Below are 22,880 nucleotides of genomic sequence, written 5' to 3'. Positions count from 1 at the left end.
CCACTTTATTTATGTTGTTCAGATTTAAGGAAAGAGAAGGTATTTATATGATTAAGATTAGAAATTTTGTGGGGAGGAGAAGTGAAAAGAAGATATGAATGGGAAAGGAAGCCAGCAGGCTATAAAGAGTTTGTTTTCAGGAGAAAAGAGGAGATCATAATGACAAAGAATAAAAGTTATACAAGAAAGAGAACTGGAGAGGTGAAAGATAAGGTGACCAGAAACTAAAACAAGACAGTTAAAGATTTTAAAGATAATTTAGTGGAATTCTAAATAATAAGTTCCAAGATATGTCTTTGAACATAATTTACTGAAAACAGAGTAAAAGAATTGAGTTCAAGAAATTTTAAGCGTAGAGTTTTTTGTTGTTGTTTAGGGTTTTGTTTGTTTATATTGGTTGTTTTGTGGTCCCTGGGAATCAAACCCAGGGCCTCATGCATGCCATTGGAGCAGCAGTCTACCACTGAGTCACTTACCCAGTCTCAATCCTGGGGGAGGGGGATGTCCCATTTTTTTAATTGGTGCATTATAGTTGTATAGTGGGGAATATGTTGCTACATATTTATACATACACACAATATATCATTCCCAATATCATAACTCATTGTCAAAGTTCTTAGTAAACTAGACTGAGTATGACAGCTGTGAAAATGGAAAGAAGGTGGTATACACACATTCCATGATCTCAAGGGAAAAGAAACTTTAGCCTGAAACAGGAATAATGGTAATGAGAAGCAGCCTCTACCTAGAAACTTCCAGCATTGCCTCAGGAGAGGATAGGGAGCTGCTGGGGAAAGTGTGCTGGGACCACCAGGTTTCATAAAGGCAGCACTGGAAGTGTTCTTCTGTGTTAGGATTAGGGTTTCAGGAGAATTTATTTGTAGCGGGGAAAAGGGTTCTAGTGAGTACAACAGGAAGAACTGAGAAGGACACCATCAGTTGAAGAGATTCCAAAAATGGAAATACAACTGTGTGAATGTGAGCCAAAATGAGAAAGTGGGCTACAGGGGCTTGCTTTTTGTTTTAGGGGTGGATGGTCAGAGGTACCGTTAGGTTTACAGAGGCTTGATGTAACTTTGACTATGAAACTACTCCAAAGTCTTCCACTTCAGGGCAGCCCTGCATTTTAATGGGAAGTTAGAAGTAAACAATTACATTTCCCTGCTTGTAAAAAACAGTCCTTTGTTTTCTTTATCTCCCAGGAGCTTTCTACCTATTCCTCCAAGTTACTTCTTGACAGGTTTTTTTCCATCATTTTAGGAGACACGGGGTATTTGGATATGGCGTACCCTTTTTAAAATATAACATTATCATTAGATAAATCTGCCTTTCCCTTACTGTGTGCCCTTGGCAAGTTACTTATCTGTAGTTTGCTTCTTACCTATTAGCGATCCTACTTCAGTTGTGAAGATTGAGTTCTCAAACACAAAGCAAAGCACTCCAAATGATGCCTAGCACATATTCTGCATTATATGATTATCATTTTTTAAAAACATATGATGATCATACTTTTACTTATAAAGACTATCCTTTATAGAGTGGCATCATCCAATGTACTTAGTGTTTAAATTTATCCAACTTGATTCTCATAACAATGCTATGAGGTTGTTTATTTTAACTTCTTCACAGAAAGAAACTAAGATCCAAAGAAGAGCAGTAACTTGTCTTGCTAGTAAATATTGAAGCTGTTATTAAAACATTTACTTTAATACCAAAATCCATTTTCTTCCACTGTACAATTTATTGTAAATCACAATCATTATTTGTATATTTGTGTTAACTAATAAATTTCCTCTGAACTTACTAATACCATAAAGTAATGAAAGGCCTCCTTAAAGTTCTTAAGTCTTCTTCTCCTCTTGTAGCTAAATATTAGTATCTTTCCTGGTCTCTACTTATTCTTAGAACATAAACCTGATCCTGTCTTTTCATATTTAATGGATTGGAGTGAGAATGCCATCCACTAATCATCTATTTTAATATCCAGGTTAAAACTTTATAAACAGAAAAAGAAGACAGACATAACAATAAAAGTGCTAGCCTTTAGTAGCTAGAGAAACAAATACCAGCCTGCAGTATAAATCCCACCTTTTAGGAACATGTCAGTCAGGCCTATCTAAATTCTATATACAATTCTTTGTGTACTGTGGACATTCCTTAAGGATTAAAATGTAGAGTGGATTAAGTTACTCAGTGGCATTTCAAACAAATATCTTTTAAATCAATAAATAATTTATATTTATTTCAAACTAGTAAGTGAAAAATGAGCAGCAGGATGGGTGAATAAAGGAGAAAATCTTGCTTTCAGGGGTATTATCAGTAATTAGAGAATTGCTTTACATGAAATATTTATTTCTATAAGGTGTATTTTGATGAGCTTTTAAATTGTTTCATAAGAAAGTTTGAAAGATGGTCACTTTCAGTGCAACGGCAGTAAAAATCATTGACTAATTTTCTGTGTCAGAAATGGTGCAAGAAGAATGTTTCCTCCCCCGTTTCCTTTTGCTCTCCCGGTCACAGCAGGTCACGTGACGTCTATCACGTGACTCGGTCAAAGGATCTTTTCCTCTTACAGCTTTGCAAAAAAAAAAAAAAAAAGGCTAAGCCGTTCTCCAATTAAAGCTGTTAACGTGTACTACGCTGTTTCCTTGTTGGATTTTCTTGTTCTCTGCTGCTACTGTAAAAACAAAATGAGTGGTAAGATTTGCTGGTTTTGAAAATTTGCTTTTATTTTAAAACATAAAAAACATTGTATTAATCTGAAGTCTTGCGGCGTGGTTTTTTGAATAGATGCCAAAATATAATCTCTATAAAATATTTTAAATTGTTGCTATGTAGTTTTAAGAAGATTAGTCTCTATGTTGAGTTAGACTGATTTTATATTCCACAGTATATCCCATTTTGGACTCTTTATTTTACTACGTTTTTCTTATTAAAACGAAAATATGAAAATTGGCATCAGATTATTTGGAAGCCATTGTGAAAGCCTGCTTGTAAAGAGAATGTGTAGCACGTCAGCAGTCAGCAGCCCGTTGCATTTTAAGAATTTAAATGCTTTGACAAATTCGGAGGTTTTTTTTTAAAAAAAAATTGCTCTTAAACATGAATATGCATTAACAAAGAAAAATAAAGAAGAACTTCACTTATAGTAGATGAAAATCTTATGTATTAGCACTTTTTAAGAATTGAGGTGGAGAGGTTCCCAAATTTAAGACAGTTGCTGAATAGAATTGTTTTCTCTTCTGCAGGTTTTTAGGATAGGAAATGTACCCCTAAAAAATAATGAATAATTATAATTTGGAGTAGATTTTGCTCAAAATAGGTAGAATCTGAAGGAGCTGCTTGGTGTATCCATAGTTGTTTCGATATAGCTAGCTATTCTTGTGTGAAGTGTGCATTTAATGATACAGTCTATAATAGATTTAGCTTCTTCCGTGGGGCCAAATCTCCCTTGCTGCATACAAATTTATATCAGTCTGTAATTAATCTTTTAAAACTTCTTAAATTAAAAAATATTGTTGGAATAAAGGAAGCAATCAAACATTTGCATTATTAAATATGCCTGGCTTTATTTAGGGTTTTGCTACCATAAACAGCAAGGGCAAGAGAAATAATGCTATAAAAATTGTTCTGAACATCATACTTATATTTACTATATTTATATATTGTGGGTTTACATTTTCATTGTTAAATGTTATTTCATACTAGTGTTGTAAGTACTAAATATGTACTGATGAAATTGTCTTTTTTTTAAAAAAACTTAACCATTTATCATTTCTGCCTCAGAATAAGAAAATTTACTTGCTAGAGTAAAATGATTACATCATAGAGAAGCATATTAATTGGTATTATTCCTGACTACAACTAGTAAGGATTTCTTATTGGTTTACTTTAAGTTAGGTTTATTTTGTTTTGTTTTCAGTATCACACTTAAACATAACTAAAATTATGAACTATTTTAGCCACTGTCAAAAAGTAACATGGTAGGCTGGGGATATAACTCAGTTGGTATGCACAAGGCGGTGGGGTCAATCCTCAGTACCACCAAAAAAAAAAAAGTAACATGGTTTGAATTATAGCTACAAGTATTTATATAGTTTCATCTCTATTAAAGGAGGATAACCCAGTGCAAGTATGTAGTTTTACCATTTTAAATGTTATCAGCAATAACATTACCAGGCACAGTAGCACACACCTGTAATCCCAACATCCTAGGAGGAGTTCAAGGCTAGCCTCAGAGTTTTTTTGTTTGTTTGATTTTGTTTTTTCTTAATTGTTTTGATACTGGGAATTGAACCTTGGGATGCTTTACCCCTGAGCTACATCCCTGCCCTTTTTATTTTGGGACAGAGTCTTGCCAAGTTGCTGAAACTGACCTCAAACTTGGGGTCCTTTTGCCTCAGCCTCCAGATTCACAAGCACCCTGTCTAAAAAGTATTATTTTGAAAGAAGCCTTTCTGCATAGAAGTGTAAAACAGCATACAAGTTTCATGTTGTAAATTAAATTAATAGGTAATATTTGCTTAAACTTAAGAAAATTTTGTTCTCTCATGGTTTTCAAGGAAATTGAAACAAAGGCAGCCTTAACTCCCCTTTGAGACATTAGAACCTAGCTTAAATTACATCAAATGCCAATATGCATAGTATTTTAATATTTATGTAGTAGAGTTTATATCCTTAGAAATGAAACTGAGCCTGGTATATTGGCATACACCGGTAATCCCAGCTACTGAGGAGAATCCCATGTTCAAGGCTAGCTTGGGCAATGTAGCAGAGACACTTGTCTGTAAATAAATGGGGGTTTTGTTTGTTTGTTTCTTTTCTTTTTTTTAAGGGGACAGGAATGTAGCTTGTGGTGGAATGCTTGTCTAGCACACATGAGGACCTGAATTTGTCCCCAGTACTGCAAAAGAAGGGGAAAAAAGAAAAGAATAGTGCTTCTGTTTCCACATCTAGAAAATGAGGATAGGGCTGGGGATGTGGCTCAAGCGGTAGCGCGCCATGCCTGGCATGCGTGCGGCCCGGGTTCGATCCTCAGCACCACATACCAACAAAGATGTTGTGTCCGCCGAGAACTAAAAAATAAATATTAAAAATTCTCTCTCTCTCTCTCTCTCTCTCTCTCTCTCCTCTCTCACTCTCTCTTTAAAAAAAAAAAAAAAAAAAAAAAAAAAAAAAAAAAAAAAAAAAAAAAAAAAAAAAAAAAAAAAGAAAATGAGGATAGTGGTGAAATTTCTCTGATAAAATCATTATAGGACAGAAAACTGTATAAAAGGCCTGGCATATAGTATGTTATATTAGCTGTGTACAATTAAGATATTCTAAACAACTTTAGGAATTTGGTAGGCTTGTTTTGGATCAGAGAAGTATTTTGTTGAGAAGTTATTTTCATAGCCAGATATTATGGAGTATAATTCAGTAGTATACATTCCCTCTCCCTCCTTACTTTATCTTAACCACTTCAGTATTTGCTTTCTCCTATCCCTTCTATTCTTTCACCCTTTTCCTTTTTCTTCCTCTTTTATCCCTTCTGTTTTCCCTCCATCTTCCCTCTTCACTTTCCTCCAGGCTGCTCCCTTATCTCTCCCCCTTCTCTTCTTACCTTTTTCTTCCTTTCCCCTTTTTCTTCCTCTTGCCTTTCTCCTCTCCTTCCCTTTCCCTCTATTCTCACCCCAACCCTGCCTTTCCTTGCCTGTTGAGCACTTCTTCTCCTCTTGTACCCTGTTTTCACATTCTCTTTTTCTTTCCTGCCTACCTCTTGCCTCAACCTTCCCCTCCCCCATCACCATTGTATTGTTTTGTCCTCACCCCTCCCCCTTCCCTAGAAAGGCTGGAATCTGGATTTGCTGGAACCTCCATGCTCTTTATTGTTTTCCTAAAGCATGTGTAATATTACCTGTAGTTACATTGACTGGCAGATTTAAATTCTGCATATAAAAAACGATTCTTTCCCTATTACATTAATTATCAGATTCCTTATTTGCTTAGAAATAAGAGATTTCTTTGAAAAGTTTTCATTTCAAGTGATTAAAACTAGTGGGTGAAAGGATACAGTAGTCTCAAGTTACAAGAAGAAAGGATCTGAAAGTGAGATACTTTTCTAAAAAGTTACTTAAAGCAAGGAAGATTTTAGTTTCTAGAAAGAATAAAACACCTCCAAAATGCTTATATTACTCCCAGAAAAGTGAGAAGAGAAGGTAAACAAGTGATAATATTTGTAAAAATTACTTGGAAAGCATAACACTATAAAAATGAAAGGAAATAAAGGATAAAAGAAACATATTTCTGGGGCTTGGGTGTGGCTTAGTGGTGGAATGCTCTCCTAGCACGTGGGAGGCACTGGGTTTGGTCCTCAGCACCACATAAAAATAAAGGTATTGTGCCCACCTACAACTAAAAAATATAAAAAAAGAAACATTTCTTTTTTAGAACTTATCAGTGTAAAAATTATATATATATATATATATATATATATATATATATATATTTTGGGGTAAGTATACATATATGACAATTCTCTTTGTTCTTAAGCACCCCCAGACATGACTTATATTACATGAGAGTCTTAAACCTAACAAAGCACATGTATATTTTAACTATTCTTCTCTTCCCTTTTTTCTTGATTTTTTTCCCATTACTTTTGAGAATTTAGCTTTTCTATCTTATTGATTTTTTTTTTTAAATATGCACAGTTCTGTTTGGTTTTCTCCAGGTCACTGTTTCCAAGTTGCAAAATCATGAGAGTCACCTGGAATATTTATAAAATAAATATAATTATTCAAGATTGTAGGCATTTTAATAAGAATCTCTAGAAGAGCATGTAAATCTTATGTTTTAGTAAGTTCCCCAGGTAACTATTATCACTAGACAAGCTTGAGAAACGCAAGTGTAGGTAAAAGGTAATTGGTGCTTTTATAAGGCAAACATTAATAACAAGTAAGTCACCTGAGTTTCTTTTTATAGTGATACAGTTACTGTTGGTTTTAGTGTTTAGATAAAATAGTCAATTGTTTTCAACTTTGGCTTGCTAAGCAGTCATGTATTAATGAATCATTTTTCTGACTCATCTAGGTCCTGCTCAGGTTCCAATGATGTCCCCAAATGGTTCTGTGCCTCCTATTTATGTGCCTCCTGGATATGCCCCACAGGTATGTTTTTATGTTATTTTTCTTATTGTATGTTTATAATAGTGATGAGGTTTCTCTCTCTCTCTGGGGAGGGGGGGTACATTGCTTGGGATTGAACCTAGGGCCTCTTGCATGAGGCTCTGCCCAATCCCCAATAAAGTTATTCTTTTTAACTGGTTCTCATGGGGGAAAATTACAATGTAAAATGCTGACCATCTTTGGTGAATCCATTTATTTAAGTACTTCAGTACATTTGTAAAGGAGAAAAAAGTATATTGGCAGTGCTCACCATTTGGTCTTGTCTTTGGGTACAAAAGAAACTTCATTTTGGAGTTTATATCTCCCTGAGTATGTAACTAATGTTAGTTATTTGAGCTGATGGGGCACCTACACTATCATATTTTTTAATTAATCATTTGCTTAGAAGTAAGCCAAAACAATCCTTCCAATTTTATTCATGCAGTGGCTCTCAGATACTGATAGAAATTATATGGCATATTATGATAAATAGAAGAGAATTTAAATCTGCAGTCCTAAGGGCTGAAGGGATCAGTATCACTGCCCAACTATACCTTTTCTGCTCACATGTTAGCAAGCTCTGTCTTAAAGAAAAGTATGGGACTGGGAATGTATCTCAATGGTCAAGTGCTTGCCTAGGATGCATGAGGCCCTAGGTTTAATCCCCAGCACCACAAAAAAAAAAAATAAAGACAGTGGTTAAAAAAAAGAGAATCAAGTATAGTTAAGTTATATACGCAAGCAAACTGAATTAAGCTCTAGATTTGCCGGGTATTCTTTGAGTACTGAGATTCTGTATAGCCTGCATTTATCACCTTGGAAAAATACTCATTTTCTCTACCTAACACTGAATTTACATTTTAGTTTTGTTCAGACTCTCTCTTTTTTTCTTCCCTAATCATGGCAAAATATTGGTAGGATATTATGGTAGATTCTTGGCTTACTTCATGAAGCACACCACTATATGAACAACAGCAAAAATAATAGTACGTGCTGGCTGGGAGAATGGAAGTAAATCTGAAATTGAAAGACAGAAAAGCTGGATCTATATCTTCAAATACTTGCTTGCTCCCAGGCCTTGGGCAAATCACCTTCCTTGAATCTCAGTGCCCTTATTGTAAGATAAGATGATAACATGAGATAACATAGTTCAAAGTACAGTGGGCAAAGGAACTGAACAGACCCCTCTCAAAACAAGAAATATGAATGATCAACAATATATGAAAAAGTATTAAATGTCTCTAACAGTTAGAGAAATGTAAATTAAAACTACATTAAGATTCCATCTCACTCCAGCAGAATGGAAGTTATCACGAATACAAGTAACAAATCTTGGCAAGGATATGGGGAAAGGGGTATGCTCATACATTGCTGGTGAGACTGCAAATAGGTGCAACCTCTCCCACTCCTCAGCATGTATCCAGAAGATTTATCAGCATAGGGCAGTGATACCGCCACATCGATGTTTATAGCAGCACAGTTCACAGTAGCTAAGCTATGGAACTAACCTAAATGCCCACTAACAGATGGATAATTGTGGTGTATATATACATGATGGAATATTACTTAGCCATAAAGAATAATGACATTATTACATTTGCCAGTAAATAGATGGATCTAGAGACTATCATGCTAAGTGAAATAAATCCCAAAAACCAAAGGTCAAGTGTTTTCGATGATGTGGAAACTAAACCACCATAAAGTGGGGAGAGGAAGAAGAGAAGTTCAGTAGATTAGACAAAGGGAAATGAAGGGAAGTGGAGTAGGTGTAAGAATAGGAAAGACAAATAATAAATCTAATTTTCCTTTGTACATATATGAAATTACCTAAGTGAACCCCACCATCATGCCTCCCCACAAGAATGGAGTCTTAATTAGAATAAGAATGGATTCTACTGTCATGTGTAACTAATAAAAACCAATAAAATAATAACTAAAAATAAAGTACATTGTAAGGGCTGGGGTTATGGCTCAGCAGTAGAGCACTCGCGCCTCGCACATGTGAGGCACTGGGTTCAATCCTCAGCACCACATTAAAAAAAAAAGTTTATAATAATAATAATAATAAAGTACATTGTAATCTTTTAGAATAGTTTCTGCTTGGTATCTCTACTTTTAATACACTGACTCCTTAATTTATTATAGTCTGCATTCTGCCTATATTACCCTTCTCCCTGCTATGTACCCATATCTAAGGGACTTTTTTCCAGCCTGATTCTCTGACCCCTAAAAATCTGACATCATTGTTATGATTTTATCCCAGATTTTCTTGCATGTCTTTATTTTTTTCTACTTCTTCTCTGTTGTTCTTTCTTGAATTTTGTTCACTTATACAAAGACTGTTCTCTAGCATAAAGTTCAACATTTATTGAGTGGTGTCTTGTCCCAAACTCTGTATTGGGTACTAGTGACACAAATTATTTCCATTATAGGGCAACTTGATATTCTCATCTTATAATACCTTTTCTTTTTATGTTTGCAACAAACTCTTCCTGTTCTCATTTCATTCATTCATGAACTTCTAAAAGCAGGTTTCCTTAAGCCTTTCCAGGGACCTCTCCTTTTGGAATCTCTTGGCATATAATATTTATGTATATGTGTATGTGTCTTAATGAATTTTTCAGTTTGTTAACTAATTCTTTTTCCTAGGAAGATTATGAATTCTTAAACACTGTCTTTATCAGTGTTCCACACAAGTATATGTTGAGTGCCCTTGAATGCTTGGGATACATATGCTAAATAAAAGAGACAAAGACTCTTATTCCCTCTGAAGTTTACATTCTTGTAGGGAGAAGCAAACAAAAATTATAATCAATAGATAGATTAATATTAGGTAGGAGTGATGGGGGAAGGGGTTAGAGCTGATTACATTTTAAAATAGGATGTTAGAACAGGCCTCATTGAAAGGGGACATTTGAACCAAGTCTTGAAGGATAAGTGGGAGTTAACCATTCATTTGTCTGAGGAAGAGGGTTTTAGAAACAGACAGTGCAGATGGCCTAAAATGAGAACATGTTTCATACCTGGGAACAACAGTGAGTTGTCAGGACAGAATAATAGTAGGGAGTGAGGTCAGAGAGTTAACTGGACTCAATCACGCAGGACTTTTTGTTCTGATTTTATCTTCAGTTCTAGGTACAGTGCCTGTATAATAGGAGCTCAAAACATCAAGGAAATAATCATCTAGATTAAGGTACTATATCTTTAGACAAAGAACCACTAAAATAACTTTCTCGTGGCTTTTTTTTTTTTTAATCTTTTTACTTCTTTGGGCATAAACAGCCTTTAGTTGACTTACCCACTCAATAAAGTATAGGTGTCTTAACATTTAAGGCATTACATAGTTTGTCCTAGTTTGCTATTGCAGGTTGTTCTCTTTATACTTTCAATCATGTATCCATTTTTGCATGATTTCCCAAGTGCTCATCTCTTTCTTTCTCCATTGTTTTGTTAAAGTTATTATTTAGGGAATAATTCCCCTTTTTGGCCTTTTGGAATGTGATCTGTCCTTGAGGGCCTATACCAAGTTATTTGTACCACTTCTTGATTATATACCACCTAATATGATAATTGTGTGTGCCTTAAACCCCTATAGGATTTAGGTTCCTTGAAGAGTAGCCTTTTAATTATTTTTGCATTCTTGTGGTAACTCAAAATGTAGTAGGTGTCCCATAAATAGTTGTCTAATTAATTAAACAGCAATCTTGCTGGAAAGGTTGTGGAAGGCTAGCAGACCTACAGTTATTAACCTTTGGATCAAGATTATCTCATAAGACATTTATTACTTCCAAGCACATGGGATAATTTTTAAAAATCTACTCTTATCATTACTTAAATAATTTAAGTACCCATTATATAAGATTATATTCTTACATTTTCACATCACTGTCAAAACAACTTCATTCCCTAATACCACAATTTCTGTTGGGAAACATTTATCATTAAAATCCAAGTTCTAGGCTGGGGGGCGCCGTGGTGGACACCTTTAATCCTAGAGGCTCAAGAGACAAAGACAGGAGGATCGTGAGTTCAGAGCCAGCTTCAGCAACCTAGCAAGGCACACTTAGCATGACCCTGTCTCTAAATAAAATATTAAAAAGGCCTGGGAGTGTGGCTGGGTGGTTAAGTATCCCTGCATTCAATCACTGGTAACACACACACATACATAAGTTCTAGGTACAGCTAAGTGAGCATTTGACAGATTGTCCAAAACAACACACAATCATAATGTTAGCAATCCAGAAGCTGCAAGTTTAATCAAGTATTAAAATTTATAGATGGCTTTAATAATATATAAGTTCTGTTTGGCTCAGCAGGATCCAAGAGTACAAACTATCTAGTTTCCTTTTAGACTTTTATACACCGATCCTTCCTTTGCTTTAAGGCTAGTAACGTAAGGAAGGTCAAATTTTGCTGTGTCGTCATGTTTCTAACAATTCACTACATACTAACAATTCAGCAAATTTATGTATCTTAACAGGTTGGATCAAGCCAGCAAGAACCACAAAAATTAAAATCCAGTGTTGGGACCACTTTAATCCATAAATGAGGAAATGAGAATGCTACTAAGAACATATTGTGACAGAAAAATAAAAGAGCCAAAAGATAGATCTTTTTATTTTGGGAGAGTTTTTTATGGTACTGGGGATTGAACCCAAGGGTGCTATATCATTAAGCTACATCCCCAGCCCTTTTTATTTATTTATGTTTGTTTTTTTTTTTTAAAGAGAGTGAGAGAAGAGAGAGAGAAAGAGAATTTTTAATATTTATTTTTTAGTTCTTGGCGGACACAACATCTTTGTTGGTATGTGGTGCTGAGGATCGAACCCGGGCCGCACGCATGCCGGATGATCGCGCTACCGCCTGAGCCACATTCCCAGCCCCTTATTTATGTTTTTAATTTGAAGACAAGGGTCTGATTAAATTGCTGAGATTGGCCTCAAACTTGTGATCCTTCTGCCTCAGACTCCCACGACACTGGGAGTACAGACATGTATTGCCATACCAGGCAGATAGGTCTTAATTAAAGATCAAGATTTATCAAAAGTACTTTTAAGAGAAGCACATGAACATGATTTATGAAGGATATGTTAATCTTCAAATTTGTCATGTTTTACCAATTTCATATCCCTATTAAGTTTCTTTTTCATTTCATATTTGAGAGTAACATTAGATAGCCAGGGTATCAGATACTAAACATTACTTTAGGAGTAATTGGTTTTTTCTCCTTTGAAATGTTCAAAGCCCATACATGCTACTTCTTATGTTACTCTTACTTTACTTTATATTCTTATTCAAGAATTCTCTGATGTTACTTTTTTGTTGATATTTGTATCTTATTGTTCTGATACTTTAGTAGTAATGGGAAAATAAATTGTTCTGTTGACCTTTAGTTTTGAAGAGAAAGGGATATTATATAGTTATAGAATGATTCTGTCACCATAAAGATTGGGCTTCTAGGAACTATTTTTCCCTTTTCCACTTGTGAACAGTAATAGCTTTTAAATGGTAAAAATAGGTTTAATTCTTTAGTTATATACATGGATTTAGTTGTTGGATCAGAAAATAGATTATCTTCTTTTAAACATTATTATAAGAAAAAAAATTATTAAACATGCCATCCAACAAAATAGAGAGACGTAAAACTAATTCAAATGATGCAGAAAGCAAAATAAAATTGCTTACCACAGGCTTAAATTTAAAGAAATATTACTTTTTCAAACAAAGTCTAGCAAATTTATTTGGTAATAAAGAACAAATATAGCAATACACTTTTATTTTTATCTGTTTTTATGATCCTAGTTATATAGACTTAGAAAATATACAAAAAGGTATATTAGGATATTTCCCTTTAGCCTTTTCTCTAATTAAAAAATTATAAGCCTTAAATATGCATGGTATTTATACTTGATATGATCATTTTCTTATACCATTAAAGTATTTCAAAACTATAAAATTTTAGAATTAGAAGCTATAGATATTATCAATATCTTTATTTAATTATTTTTATTTTGTGATTAGTTAGGCTCCTTCCAATTTTTCCTTCATGATTATAAAGGTATAGTGAATATCTGCACAAATCTTAGTATTGTTTCTTATTTCCTTAGAATAAATTTTTGGAAATGGCATTATTAATTCAAAGTATTTGGGGCGGGGAGGTACCAGGGATTGAACTTGGGGGCACTCGACTACTGAGCCACATCCCTAGCCCTATTTTGTATTTTATTAGAGACGGGGTTCTCACTAAGTTGCTTATCACCTCGAAAGTTGCTTATCACCTCGAAGTTCTGAATACATAATACCATCCTTTCAAGTAAAGTTCATATCAGTTTTGCATTCCCACAAAATATGTATAACACAACCTCCCCACATGAATTATTAGTGTATATGGATTACTATTACTTTCATATGTGTGTGTGTGTGTGTGTGTGTGTGTTTATAAAATTTCTTCTTCATGATGGACATTTTCAAAGTTATACAGAAGTAGAATGAATGAGTAGTAATTATTACCTGTCTTGTACCCATGATCCAACTTAACAATTATAAACAAATTGCTAATGTTGTTTTATCACACATATCCCCTTTTTTAAATTACTGGAATATTTTTAAACAATTTTAAATAACATTATCATTTTACCTATCATTAGTCCTTTTTTCCTACTTATACTTAATCAGCAACCTTGTTGTTACATTCCAGGTATGTTTGGTTTTTTTACAAATTGGGGGGAAGCTCTCAGAGATAACAAAAAGATTAGAAAAGATTGTATATAGTCTGTAAACCAGGATTATGCACTTTACTCATAGATAAGTTCCATAGCCATTTCTGGGGCCTGGCCCTTTTTACTTTAGGCATAATGTTAATAACCTTTAATATTGCCATTTAACAAATAAGAAAGGGTAGGTTGTGAAAGATTGGCATACTACATCCAGCAGAAATATATGCCATCTGAGCTGTCAAATGGAGAAATGAAAGAGTAAACTATAAAATGTAAACACAAAGCAAATAATGACATAGAAAGCAAATGGTGACAAGAGTGGAAGGAATTTTAATTTACTGCCAAAGTAATGATAGTCCCTAAGAACATGGCATTGCAAGGCAGAATTAACATTTGATATTTTAGTGATGACATTAATGGCTTATCAAAGTTTTATAAACTACCTGAATGGGACTCCTGAAAGGCAATATCAGAAGTCCTGCTGTCTTTCTTAATGGCTTTATTAGCTACTTTTTTATGGAATGTGGGTTGTTATGGAGATGAGAGAGTACCTAACAGGAAGGGGGATTGTAGATCTCATAATGCAGGGGAAAGACTTGTATCAATTTAAGGAAAGCGTTCATATTATGCCTTTGAACTTTATTTCCTATTTTACTTTGTTAGCACCCAGTGGTAAGGTCAGTGTATTTTTTTTCCCAAAGATTTTATAAACCAACCTGATCTAAATCTATTCTCTGTCTTTCCTGGGGAAAACAGTCAAAAGGAAAAGGCAAGGGGTATGGGAAACTGGAAGGTAGGGGACTAAGGTTCAGATGAACATGAAGTAGAAGAGTTAGAGAAAAAAGAGGTTGTGCTTACTGACATCATGTATATGTGGTTGAATATCTAAAATTATTTTTTGAGTGAATAGTTAAGATATAGCTGTATTAAAAGCTTAAAGTTGAAGTAGTTCAGGATTCCGGGTGAGGTAATAAAAGTAGTTGTGGGAATTGAGGCAAGTCACAGAATCTAATAGCTTTGTGATGCTAAGAGGTGAGAAGACTATAATATACTATTGGAACTAAGCAAATACATATATATTTTTTTAAAAGAGAAAGAGAATTTTTTTTAATATTTATTTTTTAGTTTTTGGCGGAAAACTTTGTTTGTATGTGGTGCTGAGGATCGAACCCGGGCTGCACGCATGCCAGGCAAGCGCGCTACCGCTTGAGCCACATCCCCAGCCCAAATACATATATTTTTGATTCAACAAATACTTTTGGAGCATCTGCCATGAGTTAGGTATTGTTTCAGATACTGAAAAGAAAACAGTAAGCAAAACAGATTTATCATGGGCCTTACATTCTGGTGGGGAAGACACACAAACAATATAAAATGTCAGGTAGTAAACACAAACTCCTCTCTCTTCAGTTCTCAGTTATTTCTGCATTCAATAAAGGAAAGAAAATAGAACTTTGCCTAGTCAGAATTAGGTGGCAACTGTGATTAAGGAATCAGACCATGATATATTTTTCATTGTTTTGTTTTATTTTTTATTAACAGACTAAATTGAATTGTATTTTATCCTTTTTTTTTTTTTACCTTTTTACAATTCATTGATTTTATTTTAATCATCATCATTAGATTACCCTGTTGGTATGAAATTCAATGTCTACATGTTTGGCTACTTCTCAGCAGCTAAGCCTCTGAAGACTTAGCAGATATTTCTATTTAAAACTGCAGTGTTTGTTAATTTTTCATATGCATATGTTTTACTCTGCAACTTAAATATCTCTCAAGGAACCAATATTAATTCTTGACTCCTCATAATAATGCAAGTAGGTATTATTACTATCTCCATTTTAGATGGGGAATCTGAGGCAAAGACATTTTGAATAACTTGCCCAGGGGTCACAAAGGTAGTAAATAGAGGAGCTAGTCTTAGCTGAGACTTAAGGTCTCTGGCCGAAGTTACTGGCTGCTTAGACCATTACTTGAAATGGTGAAGTCTGGCTCTTTGTGTTTGTTTTTCTCCCTCTCCTGTACATCTTAGTTTTTGTGTTTTTTGGTGGGGGGGGGGGCCAAAAATGTAACATACACATAGCATAAAATTTACCATCTTATCCATGTAGAAGTCAACAATTAAGTAGTGAATGAATATGTTGACATTGTTCTAATACTGTCACCACCATCTATCCAAAGAACCCTTCATCTTGCTGAAAAATGAAGTTGTGAACCTACCTATTAAACAATAACTCCCTATTCTCCCCTCCTTTTTACTTTTTTTTTTTTTTTTTTTTTGGTACCATATAAAAAATGGCCATCCCATTTCCCCTTTCTCTCTGTGACCTGTCTGCTTCTGCCCTTTCACCTCCATAAGTGCTCATCTAGTCATACTGGCTTCCTTCTATTACTTGGGTATAGTCAGCCCCACTTCTGCATTAGGGACTCAGTAGTAACTGTTCCCTCTGCCCCAGCACTCTATATTCTATATGGTTAATTCATTTACTTCCTTCAAGTCTCTGCTCAAACTTCACTTTGCCAATGAGGCTTACTCTGATCACTCTATTTTACTCTGCAAACTGTACCTCTCTCACAATATTTTTGTAAAAGTACCCTTACCTGCAGTACTTTTATTCAGAAAATTTGTCACCTTATAACATGCTAAATAATTCACTTTTGGTGTGTTTGTCCTTTTTGTTGTGTTAGTATGTGTGCTACCAAATATATATCACTTCTAAGGTTGTTTTTTTTTTTTAATCAATGGAGGAGGATAAGTTAGAGCTAGATTTGCAAGGATAGATAGGGTTTGCATGTTTATAGATTAATGGGAAGTAAAATGAAGAGAAAAAATGCTGTAAACAAAAGTACAAGATACGGAAAGGTACAGGTCAGCTCAACACAGGTTTTTTTTAGTATGCCAGCCTGACTGCAGTTACGGGTTCAGGATTTGGTACAGAAGAAAGATATGACTAAAAAGGTAAGTTGGAACCAAGCTGAATGATTATCAACTGTAATCCTATCAGAAATGTGAAGTCTTTGAAGATTTGGGAATCACTGATAAAGGAGAAAGTGGTATTGTGACAGATACTGGGGTTTAGCTCATTCCAAATCCATTCCAAACTTCTAATGTCCTTTCCTATAGTTTCGAGACTAAAAACCTGTGAACACTTCATAGATTTCTTTCAGTAGGTTTCCAGATGTGATTCAGTTTTCACAACTATATGCACTTGCTTAAGACTTAAATTCAGAAACAAGTTGAATAGGGAAAAAAGGCCAGGAAATGAGACATCCATTTTACTGAAAATAAGGCATTGTGACATTTATAAACAGGAATTCATTTGGTTTTCCAATCCCATGTTACAGACCAGTCATATCCCACTCCAGTAGATAAGAAAAGTTTAATATAATCTGATTAATATTAAGGTGTTTGTTTATGGCACTGGGGATTCAACCCAGGGATGGTGCTTAACCACTGAACCACATCCCTAGCCCTTTTATTTTTAATTTTGAGTCAGGATCTTGCTAAGTTGCTAGGGCCTGGCTAAATAGCTGAGGCTAGCTTTGAACTTGCAATTCTCCTGCCTCAGCTCCCCAAGCCACTGGGATAACAGGCATGTGCCACCATACCTGGCCCTGTAATTTAAGTTCATCTATACCCAAACAAGTTTTATTTTAATATACTTACACCTACCAAACACTTATATATGTGTGTGTGTATTAGCATATAAAATTTGCCATCCTCATGCACAATATAAAAGATTTGTCTTTAAATTAGCAACTTTATAATTATTTCCTGTTTCATGAAGAAAAATATTGTTAACCGTTTATTCTACTTTGGTAGTAACGTTTTAAGCTTAAGAGTAAGGGCCTTATTGTAGTGGAGAGGTTCCTAATTTTGAGATCAAGTCTTATAGCATTTGAGGCTTTCCTGTGTGTCCTTATAGCACCAGTGAGGTTCAGTGGGTAATCTGTCATTTCAAGAAAAATATCTATTCAGTTTTATTCCTATTTAAAGGAGGGAAAAAGCATAATTTCTAAGCCTCATAACCACAGATATTTTTCTTAAAAAAAAATTGGGGTTAATATTGGTATTTGCCTCACTTGAAATGATAAACTGTTTAAATTGTCCTTGTTGCAGTCATAAGAGTTTTGTACCTAAACTCTGATACACAGTTTTTCTTTAAAAATCCAGATCCAGGGTTTTTGTTGTTGTTGTTGTTGTTGTTTTCTTCTTCTTCTTTTTCATCTTTTCACAACTTGTTTTCCTTTGACTTTTCACAATTTGTTTTCCCTCCACTCTAGGCCATAATGTGGAAAAGGAAATATATTCCTGTTAAACCACAATTATTGCATAACTAAATGCATGTAATACATGTACCTGATATTAGTGCTCATTGTTTATAATATTTGACTGTTCTCATCAGTATTTTAAGATTTATATTGAATTGTAAAATAAAAATTGTTTCATGTTATTCAGTGTTAATTCATGTGTACCTAATGTATTTAATAAATTTTTTCATATTGACTCTCTAAAATTTATATTTTCTTACTCTAACATATTTGAAAAGAATTACTTATATTCTGCTTTTAATCTCATAATTCATTTTGTAGGTTATTGAAGACAATGGTGTTCGAAGAGTTGTTGTGGTTCCTCAGGCACCAGAGTTTCACCCTGGTGGTCACACAGTCATCCACCGTTCTCCACATCCTCCTCTACCTGGTTTCATTCCTGTCCCAACCATGATGCCCCCTCCACCACGCCATATGTACTCTCCAGTGACCGGTGCTGGAGACATGGCAACACAGTATATGCCACAGTATCAGTCTTCACAAGTATATGGAGATGTAGGTAAGACATCTGAAAAATCCTTTATTGAGTTGGATATTCTTTGCACAGATATAAGAGATGGTGATCACCATATTCATCATATTGTATAAAAGAAACAACATATAGTAATGATAACACAATTCTATTGCCCAAGCACTATATTAAGTGCATCATCCTCATGATCATTACCCTATTTTTATCTATTTTTATGTGGTGCTGAGGATTGAACCCAGTGCCTCACATGCGCCAGGCAAGCTTTCTACCGCTGAGCCACAACCCAGCCCCAATCTTGCTGCCATCTTGATAATCCCCATTTAAATGTCTCCTATAGGACAACTGAAATGTATATGATATCATTCTCAGTTTTAGACCTCAGAACCTGCTTTCTCTCTGTATCTTATTCATCTCAGTAGGTGGTATCACTAATAACTCAGTTTGCTAAAATTGAAGGCTGATGGTCATCTAAATTAATATCTTTTATTTTTGGAAGATTGCCAAATTATCTACTTTTTCTCTACTGTTACTCAAATCCAGTTCACCCTTAGTTCTTTCCAGGACAACTGAAACAGCAGCCTTCCACTTTGTTTTGTTTGTTTGTTTTAATGTTTCAGAACTTTTATTTGTTTATTTTTATGTGGTATTAAGGATTGAACCCAGAGCTTCACATGTGCAAGCACTCTGCCACTGAGTTATGCCCCAGCCTTTTCCACTTAGATTTTTTGTTTTTATCCCCTAATAATTCATTATGGCAATTGTAACCCATTTTTAAGTATTAACCAGATCATATCCTGTTTAAAACATTTCAACGACTTCCCATTACATTTGGAATAAAATCCCAAACCCTTCCCCTAGACCAGGGTTTCTCAAGTGTGCTACCATTGATGTTTTAAAACAGATAAGTCGTTGTTATGGGGAACAAAACTGCACACATTTGAATGTTTAGCAGGATCCTTGAGCTCTACCCACCAGATGCCAGTAGCACACAGCTTCAACATATTCCCGACATACCCTTTTAACATCTAAAATTATCACCAGATCTTGCCGTTTATCCCCTGTCCTGTTTGTGAACCCCATTGTCCTATGGCCCCTGACTGACTTATTCTACTTTTGCCCTCCATTTTTTAAGTTTTTCAAAACCTTCAAGCCTTTCTTGCCTCAGGCTCTCTCCACATAGTGTCCTCTCTGCCAAGAATATTCTTCCCCATTTTCTTTAGGTTTTCCTTTTCTTTTAAACTTCAGCTTTCAGAGGAATCTTCCCCAACCTTACCTTATCAGTCTTTAGCACTGAAATCTTGTTTGTTTGTTTGTTTCCCACAGAATTCAGGAAACTTAATTTCTATTTCTTTTCTTTCTTTTTTGTTTGTTTTGTTTTGTTTTTTTTTTTTGTTTTTTGGGGGTTTTTTGTTGTTGTTGCTGTTGTTGTTGTTTTTGGTCAATTTGTACGCCTTGTCTCCTTTATTTGACTATAATCTCTGTAAGACTTGATTCTATATTCTAACAATCTCCCAAGTTGTGCTCATGTGCTGGTCCAACAAACATACTTTTGACACCTTCCCCCCAACTCCTTAATGCTGAGGATGGAACCCAGGGCCTCATGAATGCTAAGTAATGCCGCTGAATTATATCCCCAGCCTAGACGTACTTTACAATAGCAAGAGTTTATGCTACAAGTCCCATCCTTCTGTCTGTATTGTTAATTTTGGCAATTTGTAAATGTTTGAGAAAAATATAACTGGGTTTCATAATTATTAATATTTTGCATCATTAAAACCCCTAACGAAACCACCCAATGGTGGAAGGCAAGATTCATATTGTGTTTTAAGTTTATAGGCCAGGAAATCTAACACAGGATCCTAATAACTTATGGCACTGGTTTCCTAGCTAGTAGCTGCTTCCATAATCCCTTTTCCATGCACATTTTGTGTGGATTCCCAAAGTGAGACCTGATGGAACATTCTTTGTAAGCCATAGGCACTGTGCTCATAAATTTATTATCTCACTTAATCCTCAATATTCTGCAAAAAACAGAAGAGAAAACTGAGGCTCAGAAATGCTAAATAATTTTTACAAGGTTACACTAGTTTCTTGAGGATTTTAACCATCTTATGTCTATTTGATAATAAAGTTCCTGCTCTTTCTACTGCTGTAACATATTTTTTGTTTCTTGAGAAATAGATAAAATATAAAGCATTTGAATAACCACAATTTAAATGTATATACTAATTGATTACATTTTTATGTTTTATTAGTTTTGTTAAGTTATAATTCACATAATAGTTATTGTACATTTCAATGGTTTTTAGCATATTCTCTGCAGGATGAGTATCCCATATTCAAAATGTTTGGGACCAGAAATATTTCAGATTCTGGAGTATTTTCATATATAAAATGAGATATTTTGGGAATGGGACCCAACTCTAAACACACAATTCATTTACATTTCATATATACCTTTCATACATAATCCAAAGGTAATTTTTATACAATACTTTAATAACTTTGTACAACCCATTCCATAAAGTCAGGTGTGGGATTTTCCATTTGTGATGTCATGGTCAGCACTCAAGAGTTCCAGATTTTGGAGCACTTCAGATTTCAGATTTTTTAATTAGGGATGCCCAACCTGTATATACTACCCTTACTACCACTATCTCATTATAGAACATTTCTTTCATCCCAAAAAAGAAACCTTATACCTATTAATAGTCCCAATTTCCTCTTTTCCTCCCAAACTGTGTCTTTGTAAATTTGCCTCTTTTGCAACAAGTCACTTAAATGTATGTACAATATATGTATTGCATATAAAATTTTCATTAAAATGTTCACACAGCCAGTCAGGCATGGTGGTGCATACCTGGGTATAATCCAGCGACTGGGTATAATCTAGAGATTTAGGCAAGAAGATCTCAATTTCATGGCTAGCCTCAGTAACTTAGGGAGACCCTCAGCAACTTAACAAGATCCTGTCTGAAAATAAAAAGAGCTGGGATTGTAGCTCAGTGGTAGAGCACCCTGGGTTTAATTCCCAGTACCCCAAAAAAAAAAAATTGTCTAGGTTTTTTCACAATTTTGATGTTCCTCTGTATTATCACATATGGTAGTTATTTCACCCCTTCTTACAGTTCAGTAATACTATATTAAGGGATATAGAACATTTTGTTTGTTTATTCATTAGTTGATGGACATTTGGATTATTTTCAGTTTTTGTCTATGAACAAGATTTTATATTGACTTGTTTTCACTTCTGGGTATATACCTTAGAATGGAATTTCTCTATCATGTGTTAATTCTTTTTAGTTTATTGGGGAACAAGCACACTCAGTAATTACACCATTAGATATCCTCACTAGCAATATGTGAGGGTTCCAATTCTTCCACATCCTTGACAAAACTTTTATTGTCTCAAATTTTGATAGCCAACCTGTTACATGTAAAGTTTTATCTCATCGTAGTCGGGTTTTCTTTTCTTTTCTTTTTTTTTTTTTTTTTTAGTTTTTAAAATTTTTTTTAGTCATAGTAGATAAACATGGTACCATTATTATTATTATTATTATTATTATTTTAATGTAGTGCTGAGCATTGAATCCAGTGCCTCACACATGCAAGGTGAGCACTCTACCACTGAGCTGTAACCTCAGCCCTCATCATAGTTTTGGTTTGCTTTTCTCTAATGACTGCTGATGTTGAGCATCTTTTTTGTGCTCATTGGCCTTTTGTGTCTTCTGTGGAGAAAGTTTATTCATATTCTTTACCCACCCACCCCCATCTTTTTCTTTTTTGGCACTGGGAGTTGAACTCAGGGTGCTTTACCACTGAGCTGCTTTTTTTTTTTTTTTTAATTTTGAGACAAGGTCTCGCTAAGTTGCCCATGCTGTTCTCAAACTCCTGCCTCAGCCTCCCAAATAATTGAGATTACAGGCATGTGCCATGACACCTGGCTCTTTACCAATTTTATTGAATTTTGCTTTACATATTCTGGTTACAAGTCATATTCTGGTTACAAGTGTCTTTATCAGATACATGATTTGTAGATATTTTCTCTCATTTTATCTCTTCATTTCCCTCATGGCAGCCTTTGATACAGAAAAGTTTTTAATTTTGATAAAGTCCAATTTATTTTTTCTTGGTTTGCTTTGTGCTTTGGATTCTTATCTAAGAAACTATTGCCTATTCCAAGGTAAATCAAATGTATACCTTTGTTTCCTTCTA

General features: G+C 34.6%; 1 protein-coding gene across 2 annotated transcripts in view; it reads left to right on the top strand.

Moving 5' to 3' along the window:
- The window catches only part of Fndc3a (fibronectin type III domain containing 3A), a 161,204-nt gene that overhangs the window by 89,624 nt on the left and 48,700 nt on the right, over positions 1 to 22,880 (top strand). The window contains exons 1-3 of one of the 2 annotated variants that reach the window (XM_026393673.2): positions 2,612 to 2,697; positions 7,072 to 7,148; positions 18,455 to 18,692. In XM_026393673.2, the coding sequence (XP_026249458.1) occupies positions 2,691 to 2,697; positions 7,072 to 7,148; positions 18,455 to 18,692 (322 nt within the window). In that variant the 5' untranslated portion in view covers positions 2,612 to 2,690. Of the gene's footprint in view, positions 1 to 2,611; positions 2,698 to 7,071; positions 7,149 to 18,454; positions 18,693 to 22,880 lie in introns of those variants that run through there. The other variant, XM_026393672.2, reaches the window with a different exon arrangement.

This window comes from Urocitellus parryii, chromosome 2, assembly GCF_045843805.1.
Source record: "Urocitellus parryii isolate mUroPar1 chromosome 2, mUroPar1.hap1, whole genome shotgun sequence".
Lineage (NCBI taxonomy): Eukaryota > Metazoa > Chordata > Mammalia > Rodentia > Sciuridae > Urocitellus > Urocitellus parryii.
Note: the sequence above shows the minus strand (reverse complement) of the source record. Positions and strands in the feature narration are given on the sequence as shown.